This window comes from Aristolochia californica, unplaced genomic scaffold (genome assembly GCF_029961685.1).
Source record: "Aristolochia californica isolate CCGP_79_NKW_82.1479 unplaced genomic scaffold, dmAriCali1.0.hap1 SCAF_4, whole genome shotgun sequence".
NCBI classification, from domain to species: domain Eukaryota; kingdom Viridiplantae; phylum Streptophyta; class Magnoliopsida; order Piperales; family Aristolochiaceae; genus Aristolochia; species Aristolochia californica.
In genome coordinates, this window is record NW_027182103.1 from 43,351,605 (window position 1) to 43,371,648 (window position 20,044).

Consider the following 20,044-nt stretch of genomic DNA (forward strand, 5'->3'; position numbering starts at 1 on the left):
CTTTCAAGTGTCTTGATCTGGGCTTCACCAAAATTTATCTCATTTGGCTCCCTGTGTGTCCTTTTAAGTCTTCTGGGTAAAACGATGAGATGTCCTGGTTCGTTATTGGACCACGAACCTGGAATGATTCTCTTCTCCATTTCTTCACGTGCAGTAACCGGCCAAAATTAAATGTAAACCAGGAGAGGAAGCTTCAATCAGAGTCCTCCACTTCTTCCCTCCATGTGAACATGGAAGAATGAAAAGCAAAAGGTATCTCCTTGCTTTAGAATAGAATCCCCACTAGATCCTGTGAACCTAATTTCTCACTAACTGACAAGAAATCCATTCACATGAACACAATTATGTGATCCATTGAGAGGTGCAGTTCTTTTTAGTACAGATTCTTGAGAGAGTTCTGCATCTGCAGATCAGAAGAGGAATCATCTCGCATCATCATTCTACTGAGAGATAATGGGCGACCAGTTCTGGTTACCACTGCTCGTCTGTGTAGGACTCGTGGGAGGGTCCCATGGTGGAGGCATTGCTGTCTACTGGGGTCAAAATGGGCAGGAAGGCAGCTTGGCTTCGACTTGTGGAACCCGGAATTACGCCTTTGTGAACGTGGCTTTTCTCTCCTCCTTTGGCGCCGGTCGGACTCCGGTTCTCAACCTCGCCGGCCACTGCAATCCTTCCACCAACGGCTGCACCCGCTTGAGCAGCGACGTCAAAACCTGCCAAAGCCAAGGAATTAAGGTCTTTCTCTCCATCGGTGGAGGAGCTGGGTCATACTCCTTGTCCTCCTCCGACGACGCCAGGCAAGTTGCAGATTATATTTGGAATAACTTCCTGGGCGGTCAGTCTTCCTCTCGCCCCCTCGGAGATGCCGTGCTTGACGGCGTAGATTTCGACATCGAAGGAGGCACGACCCAGAACTGGGATGAACTGGCAAATTACCTCTCCGAGTACCGTAGCCAGGGTAAGAAGGTGTATCTCACGGCGGCCCCTCAGTGCCCATTTCCGGACCAGTGGATGGGGACCGCCCTCAACACGGGTCTCTTCGACTATGTCTGGGTTCAATTCTACAACAATCCTCCATGCCAGTACTCATCTGGTAATATCGATGGTCTCCTGAGTTCGTGGAATCAGTGGACTTCATCGGTGAAAGCCACCCAGTTCTTCGTGGGTCTACCAGCAGCTCCGGGGGCCGCCGGCAGTGGCTTCGTTCCGGCCAACGTGCTCAAATCGCAGATTCTTCCAGCAGTTAAGAGTTCCTCCAAGTACGGCGGAGTCATGTTATGGTCCAAATACTACGATGACCAAACTGGTTACAGTTCTTCCATTATGAACGACGTTTGAGGAATAATAAATTTATGCAGTCGAGACTTCATACGCCTGTAAAATTACTATTATTATCTTGATTTCTGCTTCTATTTGTAGTTCTTTTGCGAAAAATAATGGAGGCTGCATGTAATAACTATGAATCGAAACCACGGAAGATTGCCTCCCTTGTGTTCTAATTGACCACAGCATTACTCAATCTTTTCTTGTAAGTAACAGAAACTAAGAAATTACATGGGCAAAGGCGCCCCATTTTAATCAAAGCTTTCGTCCTGCTTTCCCTGCAGATTTCTTTCCAAGACTAAGTAGTCCCAAACTTCAAAGACAAGTACTACTTGCAGACGAATGCAAGTGGTGGTCTTGGACGCACTGCTGATATCTCTAGCATTATCTTTATCCTTTCGGCGGCGGAGTCGAATGGAATCGATTCTGCTGACGACGGAGGGACCGCTGCTGCGTCTTATTTCTATTATAAAAGGCGCCCAAGCGCGGTTGATGTTAAGCTAGCCAATTTGTCGAGCATAAGTTGAGCAGGATTTATACACTTGATATGGCACGTAAAGCCAAAAGCATTACCAAACCTACACATAATTTAATGCCTCTGCAACCATATTAGTAGGGAAACGGAGGGTTAAGGATCCAGCAGTGGGTAAAAAATGGGAGGAGTTCTCCTCTTCTTGACTGTAGCTTAGACTGAAAATGGACATAAGGCTGTATAAATGCTATTAGACTAGACAGAGCTCCCGGCATCTGTACAGTAAGTAGTAAATAAATTTGTCGTCAATTCTCTATTTGGTCTCTTTAAAAAATCCTAACCCAGAACAGATTGCATCGATCATATTGGCTCCAAGGGGAGTCTTTCATTGTTTCCCTTTTCTTCCTGAAAGTACAATATGTGCTTTCTTTATCCTCACGAACTGTTGCTAATTTTCTGGAAGATTCAACCATTTTCCGGTTGTATTGGTTGGCCTTCGAAAATAGAATTCACAGGCAAAGCTCAATCCCGAATGCTCTCATGTCATCATGCTCCTTATGCTGATCAGCATCCCCTCTTATTACGAGGTGAAAAGACTTGACGTCTTCAAGCTCCATCCTGCTCCCCCTTACCCCCTTCATTCTGAATCAAATAAAACTAAATGCATGAACTCGATACAAGGTCTCATACGTAACAAGTAACCAACTAGAAATTCTGGTTATCGACTCCAGATTTTTTTCGTCCATCCGTATCCGTCCACTTAGAATTGAAAGTTCTTTTGGCTAAACCCTAAACCCTAAACTCTATACCCTACAAATTGATCACGTAATGGCTAGAAGATTTTGTTCATAAGACTACAAAAAATAGCTGGTGTATTCGTCAAACCAAACGGCACGATTTGAACTAGATAGTAACCCAACCTTGAGTTAAGTTTGCTAAAAAACACGAGCACGACGGATTTGATCAGACAAGTCCGCAATGAGGGGAATTGAATACTTGTTCTTTACCATCACCTTGTTCAACGTCCGTCCGATAGTCGATGCATAACTTCATACTCCCATCAATTTTTTTTTTGAAAAGTATGAGTGCGTCCAACACAAAGCTATGGAAGGCCGGATGAATCCAGCTTCCAGCAACTCCATGATTTATTTTTGAAACTCTTCCAATTCTTTTGGTGCCATGCAAGAGAGTGCTTTGGCTAGTGGTTAAGCACCGGTTCAAAATACATCATACTACAATTTATGCCAAACTAATGATATATAATAGTTGTTTTTATATGTTTCTAAAGATATCAAAGGTAAAAGAGTAAAAGAATAACTATGGTGGATCTCATACAATCTTTTTTGTTGGTAATGAAAATGACAAATTGTAGGCATAATAATCTAGTCATCAAAATAAGGATCACAATCAACAATTCAAATCGTCGATATTGATCAACAATCAAGATTGAAATAACCTAATCACCAGTTGACATATGGTCGAAATTGATTTTGATGGTCAAAGTATAAAGATTTCATCAAATAATCCGTCAATTGTCCATATGAGAGTGTAGATCAAAATTTGGATCGATTAATGTGATCAAAACCCAATTGATAGTTTAGAATGGAGCCACTACCAAAATCCAATTTGAGAAGAATGTTAATTGTTTTTATGAGAAACGACTTTCTCATTAACGTGGTCTCAAACTTCTAGCAGTTGCTACTCCCTCGGTAACACGAAGCCATGAATAACCTTGATGGGAGGTTGGCTTTAGTTAATGGTTTTCGGTCCCATGTCTCGTCACTCTAACCTCCTTCAGTTGAGTCATTGCCGTGAGTGCTCAGAGATCGGAAACGCCGAACAGATAACGGAATTTGAAACATATAAAAGGAGGTAATGTCATTTAACTTCCGTTTAATTTATTATGCAACTCACACCACATAATTTCCAAACAAACGGGTTTCCAAACATGATTTCCAAAACAAACTGTAAACCTGACTTCAATAATCCAAATAACCCATTAGAATCATCATTACCTCCACATGATCAGACAACTCTGTTCAATATAGTAACTATTTCTCTCAGAAAAGCAGCAGTACTCTCAAGTCTCACTCTTCCTCTGCAACTAACTGGGTCCAGGGCACAATTGGACGAAACCCAGAATAGAAATTGTGGACCTGAGACGAGCGATTGCCGTTTCGTGAAGGTTCCCTTCTTTACTCCTAGTTTCATCTCCCAACTGCTATAGAAAGAAGAAATTATCATTGTTGCAGCTCTCTTAATCTTTAGTTGAGAAACGGAAAAGATCATTGCTGCATCCTTGCCAATTTCGGATAAGCAATCGGATTACGTTAACTTAATAATTGAATCGTTTCTTGTTCTCCGATCAAAACCAAATTCAATTTCTCTCTCTTTTTTTTTTTTTTTTTTTGCTGGTTTCTTTCTAACTCATTCCCTGCTCGTGGTTTATTTTGTGAAAACTGATCAGTACCCATTTGTCCGAATTGTTTAATCAACTGGAGGGTGCACCGGCTCGTGGTCAAACTATATAATTAGACTTGACTGATCGGCTTATAGGTCGGCGAAGATTTGTTAACTGGTTTCCCTTGTTAGGTGAGGCAATTATTACCTTTGTAGTAGGTATCAAGCAAAAGCCGATCGGAAGGACTGAAAAAGGAAACAACAGTTAAAATTTTCTGCCTTTCTGAGATCAAGAAAAGGGTATCCATTGATGGAACAGTTAGGACAGAGAGGTTGAAAGTCAAGATTAAAGTTTCGAAAAGCGAGCTTTTTACTGGTTTAACTATTCAATTTGCCGTAATTAGCAGGGTCTATATAATGAGTGGGCTTTGAGGAGGAGTATCAGTCTCTGCATTCTTCGAATTGCTCCCTTTCGAGTCCCTTTGAATCCTTCCTCGGGAGCAATGAAGAGCAGAAAACTATCTCTCATCTTCCTCTTCTTCTTTGTCCTTCTCTCCTCCTCGTCAGGCAAAGCACACAAAAGAATTCTGCGCCATAAACCCTGCAAGCACTTGGTTCTCTACTTCCATGACATCCTCTATAATGGAAAGAACGCTGCAAATGCAACCTCGACCATTGTGGGGGCGCCGGCCTGGGGGAACAGGACCATTTTAGCAGGGCAAGGCCATTTCGGTGACATGGTCGTGTTCTATGACCCCATTACAGTAGACAACAATCTGCATTCCCCTCCGGTGGGTCGTGCTCAGGGTTTCTACTTCTACGATAGGAAGGACGTTTTCACCGCATGGCTCGGCTTCTCTTTCGTTCTTAACTCTACTGACTACAAGGGCACTATAAACTTCGCCGGAGCTGACCCGTTGATGAACAAGACTAGAGACATCTCTGTCATCGGAGGGACCGGAGATTTCTTCATGACTCGGGGTGTTGCCACCATCATGACCGATTCCTTCGAGGGGGATGTCTACTTCCGGCTTCAAGCGGACATTAAGCTCTACGAATGTTACTGAAGCAAACGGGTAAATCGTAACTAGAGTTGATCGACGTTTCATTTGGTACTTCAGTTTTCGCCTTTTCAAAGAATTATGTAATGGGATGGGAATGATCATCCCTGCTCATCTTTGTAACCTCCTGCTCTAGTCAAATAAATATTGGAATAAGTGAACTTTTTTAAGCATCGTTTTGAAGAAATAGTGACACCCACGTGCATTATCGCATGTCTCTGCAACTCTGCCTGGCCTCCGCTCCATTTCACCTACCCCACTAAGAAAGCAAGCTGCAACTAGTATCCTCCAGCTACATACTGGTTCAGATAAAATCTTTAGATAAGATGAGCATGACTATATACCCTCATAAATCCGAACAAAATTATGGTATTTGCAACTGCCCAGAACATATTTCATCTACTCATTTTCGCTTTTAAATCGCTTTCACATCAATATCAGCAGCTCTGTATTGAACGATTAATGGCTGGTTAATTTTCCTGACTGGAAGTTGTCTCTCCTTCGATGGGTTCATGCAATTCATTCTTCTCTTCGTATCATATGAGACTCAGAGGTTGCGTTATGTATAAATTACTACTGGTTGCTTGAAATTTAATGGATCATCTTACAGAAAACTTCAAAGAATAATATAAAAGTAACTACACCTTGCAAGGACGATGGTACAGTGGCATCTGGATCGAAAATATGCTTATACTTTGACCCAAAATAGTTTTTCTGTCTTCTCAACCTGTTCTCAAAGTCCAGTTTTCAAACTAATCATTCACATGGCATTAGGTATCTTCCTTCAGAGAACAACAACAGAAGAAGACGACAACGAGGAACTGTGAAGACTGGTTTGATTTTGGATTAGAAAGATCCCATGATTGTCAGTTAGGAAATCAGTGCGCGTGTTTTTCATAAATTATTCATTTCTGCCTAAAGGAGAGTGTTCAAAATAATCTTACATTGAGACAAGATAATCTTGTTCATTACTAAGGAAACGAGGCCTCTAGACATGAATGTCTTAACGCAAATTATTTTTCTTAAACAATACTTGCATGTCAACGATCCATCCAGGTCAGCTCTCCATGGCGAGATTTAAAAAAAGAAAAGAAAAAAAAAGAAAAAAGAAAAAAGAGAAGAAGACAAAGAAGGAAACAACTGTGGTGCGTGAAGAAATCATATTACAATGAAGTAGTTCAATATTTTACTCTGCTAAAACAATCCCAGTGCAACTAATCCGAGCTGAATCTGGTAGAGCGAGACAGGAGGAAAGGAAAGAAAAAATATATATTCTATACTTGACGTTTTTCCTTGACACAGACAGGAGAAGAGGAAGACAAGTCTGCTCGTCTTTTTCTTCGAAACATGCCTAACAACTCGATTCATGGAGGTTTGCGGTGGTTGAGAGGCCGAGAGAGCGTCTGCATCAGATTTTTTTTTTTTTTCTCGTGGATGCGCTATTGACAGGTCTTCACCAACCGACCAACTAACTCCCTTCGTGACGTATAACTCACACCACCGATTGTCACTGGAAATTCTACTTGCAGTAAGAGCAGAAAACCCAGAAAGGGAGCTGTGACTTCCACTCCCAATTCAAATGCTATATTAAATAGTCAAAATGCACACCTTGACACATTTGCAGGGTTCTAAAGGTTTAGGAATTTTTTTATGAGCATTGCAGAAAAACTGAAGCCCAAGTGATAGGAATAGTGGGCTCTGTGGCCTGTAATGGACAACTATTGGGCTTTGTGAGATAGTGGGCTGAATAGTCTACAACTAACGAAATGGGCGTCTCTTTTGGTCCTCAACTAATAACTAACAAAAGATTTCCTGGAAAACTAATAACTGACATATGATAGGCGCACGTGGGTTAATCTCTCCTAAGAATCCACTTCAACGAGGCTTATCCGTCCTCTCCTGTTGGAAGCGCAAGCAGAGAAGCTAAAAGCCTTCCGAACGTAAGGTGGAGAGGATCATTGAGGAATTCTGAGATTAGGCGACGAAATGAATACCCGAACTCTCTGCGAGGGAGTCCTCTCGCCACATTTGCAGCCTTCGTCGTCGATCTCTTCGAAGTATTCCATGTCTTTCTCTTCATTTCGCCTGTCTCCGTTGAAACTGAAACCTCCCCGTCAAAATTCTCGTTATACTTTTTCAAGGTGCTTTCGATTTTTCATTCTTTTATTTATTTATTTTTTTGCAGTTTTTAATCTTCTCTGGTTTTGGAAAACTGTGACTTTTGCCGTAATCTAACTAAATTTCCTGATAGTGATTACGTCAAAAGCCACCGTTGCTTACGGCTTGCTTTTGCGAGCTTGTTTCTTAGATTATAATTGGAATGTTGTAAAATGTGACCGTAGGACCGGTTCGAAAAGCTCGCTGTTGTTGGTAGAATTTGATATTTGAAAGTTTGTGAAGGTTCAACGAACTTCTGAAGACGTTAAATTGATGAACACCGCTTGTAAAAGTAAAGATTTTGAGAATGTTGCTTCTGTAGCCATTACGTTTTTTTATCTTCCGAAACTTCTACTACATGAGTTGGTGATAATGAAGGGATATAATTTGAGAAACCTGGGTAGAGAAAACTGAAAGTTATCTTTGACAATGACGAAGGTTTTTTTCTGCAGATATTCAAGACAGTGGTCTCCTGGTCAAAACTTTGGTGAAGAATCATTGAAGCAATTTTCAGAAACATCTCCTGACTACGTGTCTGCTGCTGTAAGTTGAATTTCAAATTTATACATTTTCAGTTCTTTTCTCCACTCCAGTGAGAAGTTGTAACTATTGTTAACTACATTTTTGCTCTAGTAATTTAAAAGTCTTCTGTAGTATTTGCTAATATTCATTGTGAAAAGAGTGGCTCCTTAGCCTGCTCAAAATTGTTTTTGTCTACATGCATACATGGTGTATTGATCTCCTTAAACCCAATGTACTGTTTAATATTAGGACTGTTACATCTGTACCGCAGGAGGAAAAATGCCCCAGTATAAAGCCTAGCACAGCAAATTCAGATGCAAGGAGATCTATAGCTCAAATTAGCATGGTAGACAACGAAGATATACCAAAATCCTTTGAGCTTGACAAAAATGCTGTTTCTTATTCATTAGTTCACAGTTGGATAAAATGGGCTCTGTTATTTGACTTGCTCGGATTTCAAGGCTCTCACCAGGCACTAGCTAGTGGGATGCAGTCAGTAGCCGGAGTGGATTTTTCTAGCGGGATTCAATCTTACCTGGGGGACCTAGGCGATATTAGCACAGGTTTTGCTTCGGTTAGGATGACTTACCCTGTCACTACTAATACGTGCTTTCCTTTTTCTAATTCTAATGCCAATTGTTGTGTAACTATTTGAGGTCCAGTTGGAAGGCAATAACTCTAATTGGCAAAATAGATTGGTGATATTTTGAAATTCATCAACAAAATCTTTTGTTTTTTGCAATAATGATCAGTGTTTCTTATACATTTTAGTCCATTTTACAGCTGAAAAAGGCACTCTTAATAAAGTAAGTGGAATATTGTCATTGTGACAAGTCAATGTGATCTGTAATTCATCTTTTTTGCAGGCTTTCTTGCTGATCTTTTTTTCTGAGCTTGGGGACAAAACATTTTTTATAGCAGTATGTATGCAGCATATTTGGCTTCAACTTTCCTTTAGTATAATATCAACCATGCCAATGAAGCAAATGGGACATAAAGTTAAACAGCCTTTTCTAGTAATTAAATTTCTTAAAGAATTCAGATGTGGAAATAATAACTTCATTTTCAACCAATCATGCCTCAATCGTATTCAGAATATACTGGTGCAATATTCATTACTGTTTTTTCCAGCTAATTTCTTTCCAGGCAACAGCATGGTTTTGATTTCACCAGACATTTGTATGAGTGATTCATTGTCTAATTTGCCTGGAATTGTGTGTTGTTCTGCTTTTTTTACCCCCTCTGTCTCTCTTTAAAGCTCTAGGGGACCTTAAGTTTCTATATTTCTACCAACGACTCATGACTTGGTCATCCAGATTATTATCAGGAATATTCACTAAGCATGGCCTGCCCCATGCACCCCTAAATATCAAATATTACTAAGATAGAAGAAACCATAGAATCCAGTGAAATCAATGGTCTACAATTCATATAACGGGATGCCTGTTGTTCATTTGCATAATTATCTATACCAGAGTTTGCTTGAATTAGGAAAAATTTGGTTTGGTAATTTTTTGTTTGTCTCATACACATAAAATATAAAATTTTATTATCCAAAAAATAAAAAAATTACTATAGAACTGTACCATAAATATCTGTTTGCTGACATGGTTAGTTTAAATTTCCAGAGCTTTGCTAATTTTTAGGGATAAAAAGATACAAAAAGATTAGAAGTCATTTAAATATTCTATTAAATGAGGGTGAAAATCTATTTTAAGTGAAGTTCTTGAATTTGCACAACTCTAGCTGCCTCTTGTATGAGAAGGTCTCACTGCCTTATCACCATAAGTCATATTGACCATTATTTTAATTATGGCTGGGTAGAGTGGTTGTCTCATTTGCATTTTGCCAAGCTCATGGCTACTTACTAACTAAATCATTTGCCTCTCTTTGTTGTTAGGCGCTTTTAGCTGCTCGGAATTCTGGAGCCATAATTTTCACAGGAACATTTGGTGCACTTGCGTAAGTTCATAAATAGATTCTTTGCATGGATTTCCCTAAAAATCAATAGAAAATGGTACATACGTGGGTAGATCTTTTCATTTTTAGATACCAGGATCCTATGATCCCATAGTCCTGATAATCTTCCATGTATTCTCACACTCAGGGCAATGACAATTGTATCTGTTTTCCTTGGCCGTACCTTTCATTATGTTGATGAAATTCTTCCCTTCAGGTACCTTGCTCTTCTCATTTTAGATCAGGGCTTACTAAATGGTTGTGCCTCTCTTTCATAGCTTGTCAGTTTTTCTTTTGCCAAAGTTTATCACGGCAACAGTCCAATTACAAAGCTCATCCTGCTTGGCAGATTTGGTGACTCTGATCTGCCAGTTGATGATATTGCAGCAGTTTTCCTTCTGGTACTTTCAGTAAACTGTGAGCTATTTGGAAACACTAGTCAGTGCACATCACAGGCCATCTCTTACACTGTGTGGACAAGGGTTGTGACCTCTTTTAGATAGTCTTTCAATACAAAATAGTTTTAAAATGATTATTCTGGTAATTTCAGATTTATTTTGGAGTTTCTACATTGCTGGAAGCTTCTTCAAATGATGGCTTGAAAGCTGAAGAAGAACAAAAGGAGGTAACAGTTACCATGACATCTCTGTGTTTCTGTTTTGGAAGTTTTCTTTGCTTTTCAATTAAAACTGAATGCTGCATCAGTATCTTCTGTATTTTTCCATTATCTTTTTTCTTTCTTCTTTTCTTCATACAAAGATTTGAACTCTTAAGGACAAAAGTGATTTAATAAACTTTTGTCGGTTATTAATTGTTTGTCCTTTAATTACTTCCCTTGAGTGACCCAATGGTGCTTGATGTGACGTACTATTCTAATTTTTAATTAGGCAGAACTAGCAGTTTCTGAGTTTTCTGGAAATGGTGCTGGAATAATAGCCGCAGCCAACACTGTGATTAGCACTTTCCTGCTGGTTTTTGTTGCTGAATGGGGTGACAAATCTTTCTTTTCAACAATAGGTAAGCCTGAAAAATTTCCACTGAATTTGACATGAAGGACTTTTTATATTTAACCATTTTAAGGAATACATTTCTTGAGCAGCTCTTGCTGCTGCTGCTTCTCCTCTTGGAGTCATTGCAGGTGCACTGGCTGGTCATGCTGCTGCAACTCTGGTATAGTTATTGTTTGATTAACCTCTGTAGCCACTTATAGAAATGTCACAGTTTACCTTTTATATATGAATTGTGTTTCATTTCTCTACAGCTGGCTGTGTTGGGAGGTTCTTTATTGGGTTCCTTCCTCTCAGAAAAGGTCAGTTCTGTCTCTCTACTTGAGCAGAGGCAAAGGAAATCATATAAATTGCATAACTCTAATTTTTTTTAAGCACTAGGTCTGCTTAAGTGATCAGTGACTTGTTTGCCAATTAGCTAAATGAAACCACAAAGGTGTTAAGTGTGACAGTTCATGGCAAGTCTAACACCTTTATCCCTTGCTAGAAGTTATATAACCCAAGTCTAACACCTTTTTCCCTTGCTCGAAGTTATATAATCCAGAGTGACTTCAGGGAAAGAACAAAGGCTGATGAAAAAAAAAAAAAAAAAATCTTTCTTGCTTACGAGCATATGAAGAATTTGGGCCATACTGTTATGCAATAATTCTTTCTGGAGTGTAAGTGTGACAGTTCATGGCAATTCTTTCTTGATTATGAGCATATGAAGAATTTGGGCCATATTGTTATGCAATAATCCTTTCTGGAGTGTATTTCATTACATCTCTTGGTCTCTTTAACAGATTTATAGTTCAATGTTTTGTTGAGTTATTAGTAAGCTTCCTAATTTCAGAATTTCTTCCTTTTCTGAGCTTAGTTTTCAAGTCTCTTGTAGCTCTGGAGTCCATCAATCTTTATCTTGCAAAGTTCTCAATATATATTTTGGGGCATAAATTGACAATCCAACTATTTACTAAAACCAGGCTATAGCTTATATTGGAGGAACTCTTTTCCTAGTCTTCGCTGCTGCAACACTGATTGAAGTAGTTCGATAGCTTCAGATATATAAAGGTAACAAGCATGGTCCACGACTACTGCTTAGACCTGCAGGTATATTCATTTCTTAATATAAGATAATTTAACATAATTGACTGTTGCTTGCACTTAGAGAGCTTCTATATCAAACTCCCAGCCTTTGTACCTTTTTTTTATTTTTTTATTTTTTATGTCATTTTATTCGTTTTTATATGATTAATTTTGTATTTGGACCTGTCAGCTCAACTGAACACCACAACACTGAATCTTTATTAATTTGATTTTGCTAGGGCAAAATTATGTGACTAAAGATAAATTCCTTTTAAATAAATCTTTGATCTAGAAAAAATAATATTACCTGAGTTACTTTTGATATCAACAGAAGAATAGAAAGACCTCATGGACACAAAATAAAATAACAGACGTGTCCAGATCAACTCCCACACAAGAACCCATGAAATCTCCTTGACATTTGATTTGAGTGGCTTTAATGGTTTAGCCGAGAATATAGCCTGATCGCATCGAGGAAGATGCTTGTTCCAAGCAGCTTCGGTTTTACGCGTTCTCTTCTTCCTAAACCACAGTTGACAAATCCTTCTCCAGTGATGTTATAACCTTGTTACTACAATCTCTCCCAGTTTTTTTTTCCAGTTTTTAGTTTTTTAAAGTTCTCTCTATGGCATGACACTTGCCAAGTGATCAACAAGATTCTGAAACCAAGTCAAGTGCATTCAAGACGAAGACGCAAGAAGACCAAAAATTCTTTACGGAAATTAAAAGTCCGGCCCCGGACTGTTCTCAGAGACGGGCGGTTAGTTTATGCCTGCTTTGATGAGCGCATCAAGGTGATAGAGAAAAAGTTACCTGCGGTACATGAACATATAAAATGAATATGTTCCTCCCGCCAGGACAAGAATCCCAAGTTCAGGTTGGATCATGTGAAGATTTTTTCAGTTTTCGGCTCTTTTCTTCAACTCGAGAAGATGATTTTCTCACTTTCAGGCTTTTCACAGTATGCACTTGCACCTCGCACATGCGCACTGGACGAGCCCATCAATTCATGGAATAAAAAGTACCGGTCTCTGTGGCGGCACCTCATCGTGGCTCTTCTTCAGAAGCAGGTCCCCCCCCCCGAGTGACTGAGGACTTGGTCACGAGATGGGATCCAATTCCCTTTTTCTCCAATATTTCTGACTTTCAAAAGGGTAATAATACTACCCCTTTTATATCCCGTTCCCAGCGACCAGTCACTGCACCAAGTGCTCAACCACCCCTTCCACATATTTGAATACCCCTTCCACGTATTTGAATCTATCCCTCCTCCTCGACCACGTTCAGAATCCTAGTACCCAGCAAAGACTGAACGAAATCCGAGAGCTACCCCGCGCAATCAAATCTAGTCTGATTTTTTTATGCAGAAGCATTGGCGAAAGTTCACGTGCAGCGCGACAGCGCGTTTCGTAATTGCGATTCGAGTAAGAAAAAAAATAAAGGAATCCCAATTGGCACATGGAATATGCTCTGCCAGAGACTGGAAAAGAATTAAAATTCAATCGGAAGCAGGGGCAGACAGAATTAGCCATGACCGCCATGACCGTCCACTACATACGTCTGCTAGAGTGGAAAGACGTCGCCTAGTAGGTGATAACAGTGGCATCGAATCTTTTCCAGGGAAGGAGACGAATAATCTGTTTCTCTCTCGCCCATCAGGGGAAAGAGAGGTCTAGATTTGATGATCGAGATTTCTTTTTTCTGCCTGGAATGATATATTATATGCTCTTATCTTCGTACCGTATGCGGCAAAAAGGCAATAAAGGATACAGCCTCTGGACGCTTTCCAGACTCGGCTTTTCTTACCCAGATTTATTTCTCTTTTTTTTTTTTTTTTTCCTGAATTGATTTTACTTTCATTGGTGAAAATCTTTTTCAGACGAGACGGCCGAAGAAGATGACTGCAATTCCAACGGCAAAGCCAACCGCCGGGTCGACCAAGTGTTGACTCACCAGATGAAAAAAGCGGTAATGTCTATAATGCTGCCACGTGCACCTCCTAAGAAGTAAATAAATAAGAAAGAAAATTATGGAATTTCTTTAAAAGAATTTTCTTTTGGTAGATACGGTAGCGATATTCCACGTAGGTGCCTATCTAAAAAGACAAAAATCTTTTTTTGAAGGACAAGGATGCCATTGGGACTCCTACCCTGGGGGGAGGGGGGGGGGTGGCGGTTTTTTGGTGGGCCCATCTGTGTGCTTCGTGCTGTCGGTTGGAGTATAATCACTCCCGCGGAGAGAAACTGAAAAACTCGTCGCTGCGACTCGTGAGGTACCCTACCCGACGAGAAGCATTGGGACCCGCCGCTGGCGCACCACATATGGTGAGCGAGCCACTGCTGACGTGGAATCGCACGTCACGGGCGGACTTGTATGCCCCTTGCATTCTACCATTTGTGCCGCCATGCTGTGCCCACCCGCCTTATCCTTCCGCCCCCTTCCTTCTTAACATGCGCACGCACAGCGCACTGCACTTTTCTTCTAAACCTGCGCCTCCTCAAAAACTCATTCGCTGTCCTTTCCGCCACTTTTTATTTCGCTTCGCCGTCTCTGCAGCTCCCTCGCTCGCTCTCGTTTTCCTCGCTCAACCCTAGTTTCCTTATCCTTGTATAGTAAATCGCGTCCCTGTTTCTCCTCGCCGCGGAGTCGACGCTGCAGGTACCTTTTCGCCTTGCTTTCTTGCTGTTTGATTCATTTCTCTCTCTCCCTCCAAGTCGGTTCTTGTTTGTTTTCCTCGTCTTGCTTCTTGCTGCTTTGGCGTTGTTTCGCCGTGATTTTGAGCAGACTTTAGCTTGCTGCTGTCTAGATCTAATCTATTTTTTTGGGTTGTCGAAATTTGAACTGTTTTATCGAATTTCATCTTTATTCACTTCGTATTTCGTTCAATTTTTGTAGCTCTTGAGTTGCGAAGGTTCTTGCTTTCTCTATGTTTTTATGACTTGTTTTATAGAGAAAATGCGTCTCCGGTTTTCACTTAGTTCGACTCGGGAGTGTTTCGTTGAAATCTTTTCTTCGAATGCGGTCTTGAGTTTGATTGAGGTTGATATCTTTAGTGTATTTGATTTTACGGGTCGGTCAAGAACTGTTTTTCTTCGCACTGTGATTTAGAGTATTTCAGCACGTTAGTTGTCGGATTCCATTAGTTGTTTTTTTTTGGTCTATTTGGCTCGCAGGTTGCTTTCTATGATTTTGCACATTTTCGTGGGGTATTTATTGTTTTGCTCTCTGTTTGCTGTCTTTACTTAAATATATACTTTCCAATTTGAAAATTTGAAAGAAGATCTTTTGGTGACCTCTCGGTTTACTTTCTGAAGCCATGCAGGGGTGCAGTAAAGCTAAAGTCATCTATTTGAAATTTAGATACTGAAATATTTTGAATGTAATCTTACCACTGTCTCTATATCGATTTTTCACCAGTTACAGTCACAAATTTTCAGCCTTTATTGGCTTTATTATCATAACCAATAATAATTGGTGTTGGTTACCTCTGTAAACTTTGAGGCTGGTATTCAGAAAAAAATCATATATAATATTGTTTCATTTTTCTCTTTATGGTTTCTCGTATTGATTTTCCCTGATAGGCTATAAATTTCAAGTGATTTCTTTTGATGACAAAACGATAAATATGAGCACATTTTTTTAGAGTTTCATGTGGTTTCTGAGGTCTGATTTGTTGCCGGTTAGTTAGGTTTTTACTTTTGATGATGGTAGGTTTTAAAAATGAGTTTTTTAACTTCTGTTGTTGTTATATGGTGTGCTCTCCATTCAGTTTTCATCTTCCACTCTCCATTCCCACTGGTCGCTTGTTTGCTTGTCATCTTTGTGTATAGCTTTTACCTGATTCCTCATATCGAGGCTTTCTGGATTTTTTTTTCCTGAAGACAGTGAGGAGATAGAACTCATTTTGAAATCACCCAAGGTGTGATAAAAAATTTATCCAAGGGGTAATGAAAAGCCAAGAGCAAGATGTATTTGGGCAGGTCCTTTTCTAGCTAAGCAATAGGCAATTCCATAGGCGGCACATGTAGGAACATGATACTGTGATGCAACAAAAGATTTACAAAATGTCATCTTTTATCAAAGTACATTAAAAAAGACAAGGAAGACTCTTGTAATGTTTTGGATTCTGATATGAATCTATTCATTAATACTTTGAACTAAATACTTCATCATTTCAGGATTTGATCCTGAAAGGTATTTCCATACTCCATGTCTTTTTTTTTTCAAACCAAAAATTATGTGATTGTGGTTCGTATGGGTTGTAAGATAATGAAAGGCAAATCCAAGGTACCTTAAAGGACTAGAATCTTTCTTGCTTAAGGTCACATTATTTCTTTTTCACATTTCTTTTAGCATAATTGAAAAGGGGGATTGATGGAGTAGGATGAAGGAAAGTTTGTGTTGCTGACTCAACATAGTTGGGACAATTACAAAGGCTTTAATATTGATGATCATCATTTTTTTAGACTGCAAGCTTTGTGATGGGTTTTGGTCCTTTTGGAATAGCATCCTTGATACTCTAGTTTTACTGTGACTATTCCTGTGGGTTTTATTTAATATGTTCCCGTAACAGATGCCTGAGTATATAAGTTTGAAAGTAGGATACCTTTAGGATGTACACCTATTGTTAACTTAATCCATTTGAGTTGAAGATGTGGTTGAACTCCACATGTTCTGATATGACTCTATGCATGGTTTGCTTGCACAATTATTCAATCTTTCTCACCAACCATTTAAATCTCGATTTGTCAGCTTCCTTTAGTTTCATTTTTATTTATTTATTTATTTGTGTTTCTAGGATGGTTGATATCCAAATTTTCTTGGGCTTGAACAGAAGAATTTGGTTTTGACTAATGCTGTTTATTTCCACTTTGGCTCTTCCTATGATCTGATTATACATCTATTTTTGCAGGACTGGTTGATTATTTTGGTTTGATGGTGACTTGTAAGGTTTGCTGCTGATACTGTCGACAACTACATTTACACGGAAAATTTATATTAACTCTGTAGAAATGGATCGTCATGACACATCAGGATTTGTCAGTGGAGGTTGCGAGAATTGCCCCAAGCACTTCTAATCCTAATTTTGTCATTTTGTTTTTGTTTTCTTACTCCCGGAAGTAAGGGTGACTGTCTCTTATATAAGAAAACTGCAGTGGATCAGAGAGCTTTTTCATGGAATATAGGATAATGGAGAACAACTTTCACTTGGGATTCTCTGATAACTCTTCCTTAAAGGCATCTGAGAGTTTGGGGAAAATTGCTAAAGCTGGAGGAGAGTATTATGCAGACACCACCTTGCGACTTGACTCTCCTGGTGCAACTAATATGAATTTTACTTGTAATAAGGGTGTCAAAAGGAAATGGAGTGCTATTGATGGAACATTGGGACCAGAAGATGGTTCCTCTCTTGTTCTGGGGTTAGGACGCTCCTCAAGTTCCTCAGACAGCAAGGGAAGTTCAGCAACTGTCTGCACCATCTCATCGTCAAAGGAGATTGATGAAGAATCTTCCATGGATCTGGGCTTAAATTTTCATTTACACCTGGGAAATGAGAAATCACCCAGCCTAAAAAAAGCAGCAGCTGCTACACCAGCTCTCAAAACGAGTTGCAAGTTTGATCTTGAGCTAAGTCTGTCAACAGGACCTCTTGAATCAGAAATCACCACGATCACTCTTGCCTCAGCTCCTTGCAGAAACAGCATTGAGATGCCATTTGGTCTTGGGTCTGGGCAAACAGTTGATGAAGGGTCTACATCATCTCGTTGGAAATTTGGATCAATTTTGCCACCTTTGTCTAACTCCCCAACAATCTATGAGAACCCCATCTCTGTGAAGCCTGATCGAGGCCCAGTAGCTCCTGATCACTCTTCAGTTGCAATGTCAGTGGCAAAAAGCTCAGTCAGCTGCACTTCCGGGCTTACTCAGCCTAATCAGCTTCAGCATAGTTCAAGTTCGAGGAATTGTCAGTTCAAGGGATGTGAAAAAGGAGCACGAGGGGCATCTGGTCTGTGCATTGCCCATGGTGGTGGCCGGAGGTGTCAGAAACCCGGATGCCACAAGGGTGCAGAGGGCCGAACTGTGTACTGCAAGGCCCATGGTGGCGGTCGGAGGTGCCAGTTTCTTGGGTGTACAAAGAGTGCTGAAGGACGCACAGATTACTGTATAGCCCATGGTGGGGGCCGTCGTTGCAGTCATGAGGGATGCACTCGAGCTGCAAGAGGCAAATCTGGTTTGTGCATACGGCATGGAGGGGGCAAAAGGTGCCAGATGGAGAATTGCACTAAGAGTGCAGAAGGTTTCTCTGGCCTCTGCATTTCTCATGGAGGTGGCCGTCGTTGCCATCACCCAGCCTGTACAAAGGGTGCACAGGGAAGCACCATGTTCTGCAAGGCCCATGGTGGGGGCAAGAGGTGCACTGTACCAGAGTGCACTAAGGGTGCCGAGGGAAGTACACCCTTCTGCAAAGGACACGGTGGGGGGAAACGCTGTTCCTACCAAGGGGGTAGTGTATGTCCCAAAAGTGTGCATGGAGGTACCAAATTTTGTGTTGCACATGGAGGTGGGAAGCGGTGTGCAGTTTCAGAGTGCACAAAAAGTGCGAGAGGGCGGACGGACTTCTGTGTGCGTCATGGTGGAGGTAAGAGGTGCAAGTATGATGGGTGTGGGAAGAGTGCACAAGGCAGCACAGATTTCTGCAAGGCCCATGGTGGGGGCAAGAGGTGTTCATGGGTTCAGCCTCGATCAGAACTAGGTGGTCCTACCCCTTGTGATCGATTTGCAAGGGGGAAAACTGGCCTTTGTGCAGCTCACAGTGCCCTGGTGCAGGATCGTCGAGTTCATGGTGGTGGTACACTTGGAGCTGCAATATATGATCCAAAATCTGGCAAGGTTGATGAGAAGTCAGAGGCTGGTAGTGAGGATATGCATGTGGACCTTACGAAGATGGTGAATGAGACCGAGGACTCTTCAGGGGGAAAAGGCTTCGATAAGCAAAGATGTGTGCAGCGGCTCCTCCCTATGCAGTTAGCACAAACTGTTCGTATGTCAACTGGAAAACCGGTCCTACCCCAAGAGCCTGTATCTTTGCCAGAGGGAAGGGTGCATGGAGGAAGTTTGATGGCACTCCTAGCCAGTGGTGTTGCAAATCAAGTAGAGGGCGCTCAACAATCGGAGCCAGGGAAGTCTCCTAACAATTGCAACTGGGTGGAAAGAAGTTAGGAGTGTGCTTATTTCTTGATTAGTCACTAGGTGTTTGCTTTGGTTCTTAGAGTCTGGACATCTCATGTTTTAGTCTAGTGGTTATGGACGATCTAGAGATGAGAAAAGTCAAGTTTCTGTCGTCCATTAATTGTATAAGGTCAGAAGATAGGAGTGATTCATTTGGCACCAAGTGGGTTTAATAAGGTGGGAATCCATGGACAGGGCTTTTTAAAAGTCTTAGGACGGGGTAGGTTTTGTTGTGCCATCATGTAAATATCTCTTAAGCTTTATGTGAATACATTTGGAGCTTGATAGTCATTGGAGACCCATTAATGTGCATGGACTACTTGTGAGTACTTTCGGCTTCGGCACCTGATTCATCGCGTCTTTTGCACATGCCTTTCCTTCCGATTCGTACTCTTTATAGTTCTCCTTAATTTTAAAGGCGTGGTGGGAATATCTCACTCTGCTTTGCCCTTTTGCCCTTTTGCCCATGCCTTTCCTTCCGAGTCGTATTGCTTTGAAAGTGGAGTATCTATCACGAGTCCCCCACACCGGTTAGAGAAAATATATAAGAGGTGCATTCCTTTTCGACTCAAGAAACGGGAAGAAGCCCTTTGAGCCGCTGCTTGGTCAAAACGGCAAGAATTGAAAAGTACGGCCCAATTTCTGGTAAATCATGGCTCTTTTTATTCTTTTTGAGTTAAATTCCTGCCTTAAAAAATGGGGATCTCTCTCATCCATGCATCTGATAATCTTTTGGTTTCAGATTTAGATTCTTTTTGAGTACTTGAGAAAACACCACTACGGTCATTTTTCTCCGTAGCTCGGTACGCATCTCTGCTGAGACACTCGGAACAATGGAACAGTTCTCA

General features: G+C 40.7%; 3 protein-coding genes across 5 annotated transcripts; all 3 read left to right on the forward strand.

Annotated features, from left to right (window-relative positions):
* The first annotated feature begins 422 nt into the window (after positions 1 to 422).
* Positions 423 to 1,499, forward strand: LOC137961971 (hevamine-A-like). The gene has a single exon (XM_068808639.1). The coding sequence runs from the start codon at positions 454 to 456 to the stop codon at positions 1,336 to 1,338; it is 885 nt and encodes a 294-aa protein (XP_068664740.1). The 5' UTR covers positions 423 to 453; the 3' UTR covers positions 1,339 to 1,499.
* Positions 1,500 to 4,651: 3,152 nt separating this feature from the next.
* Positions 4,652 to 5,426, forward strand: LOC137962740 (dirigent protein-like). The gene has a single exon (XM_068809782.1). It carries the CDS (start codon positions 4,699 to 4,701, stop codon positions 5,260 to 5,262), a length of 564 nt encoding a protein of 187 aa, XP_068665883.1. The 5' UTR covers positions 4,652 to 4,698; the 3' UTR covers positions 5,263 to 5,426.
* Positions 5,427 to 7,214: 1,788 nt separating this feature from the next.
* On the forward strand, positions 7,215 to 19,517 carry LOC137962113 (GDT1-like protein 1, chloroplastic). 3 transcript variants are annotated; one of them, XM_068808831.1, is made up of 12 exons: positions 7,215 to 7,397; positions 7,866 to 7,956; positions 8,207 to 8,509; positions 8,802 to 8,855; positions 9,836 to 9,897; positions 10,043 to 10,111; positions 10,244 to 10,295; positions 10,445 to 10,519; positions 10,782 to 10,911; positions 10,994 to 11,064; positions 11,156 to 11,203; positions 11,864 to 13,143. In XM_068808831.1, exons 1-12 carry the CDS (start codon positions 7,243 to 7,245, stop codon positions 11,933 to 11,935), a joined length of 1,182 nt encoding a protein of 393 aa, XP_068664932.1. In that variant the 5' UTR covers positions 7,215 to 7,242; the 3' UTR covers positions 11,936 to 13,143. The 3 variants fall into 3 exon arrangements, with proteins under 3 accessions (XP_068664932.1, XP_068664931.1, XP_068664930.1); XM_068808830.1 differs by lacking the exons at positions 7,215 to 7,397; positions 7,866 to 7,956; positions 8,207 to 8,509; ... (7 more) ...; positions 11,156 to 11,203; positions 11,864 to 13,143 and adding exons at positions 13,846 to 13,934; positions 16,879 to 19,517; XM_068808829.1 differs by lacking the exons at positions 7,215 to 7,397; positions 7,866 to 7,956; positions 8,207 to 8,509; ... (7 more) ...; positions 11,156 to 11,203; positions 11,864 to 13,143 and adding exons at positions 14,277 to 14,624; positions 16,879 to 19,517.
* Positions 19,518 to 20,044: the final 527 nt, after the last annotated feature.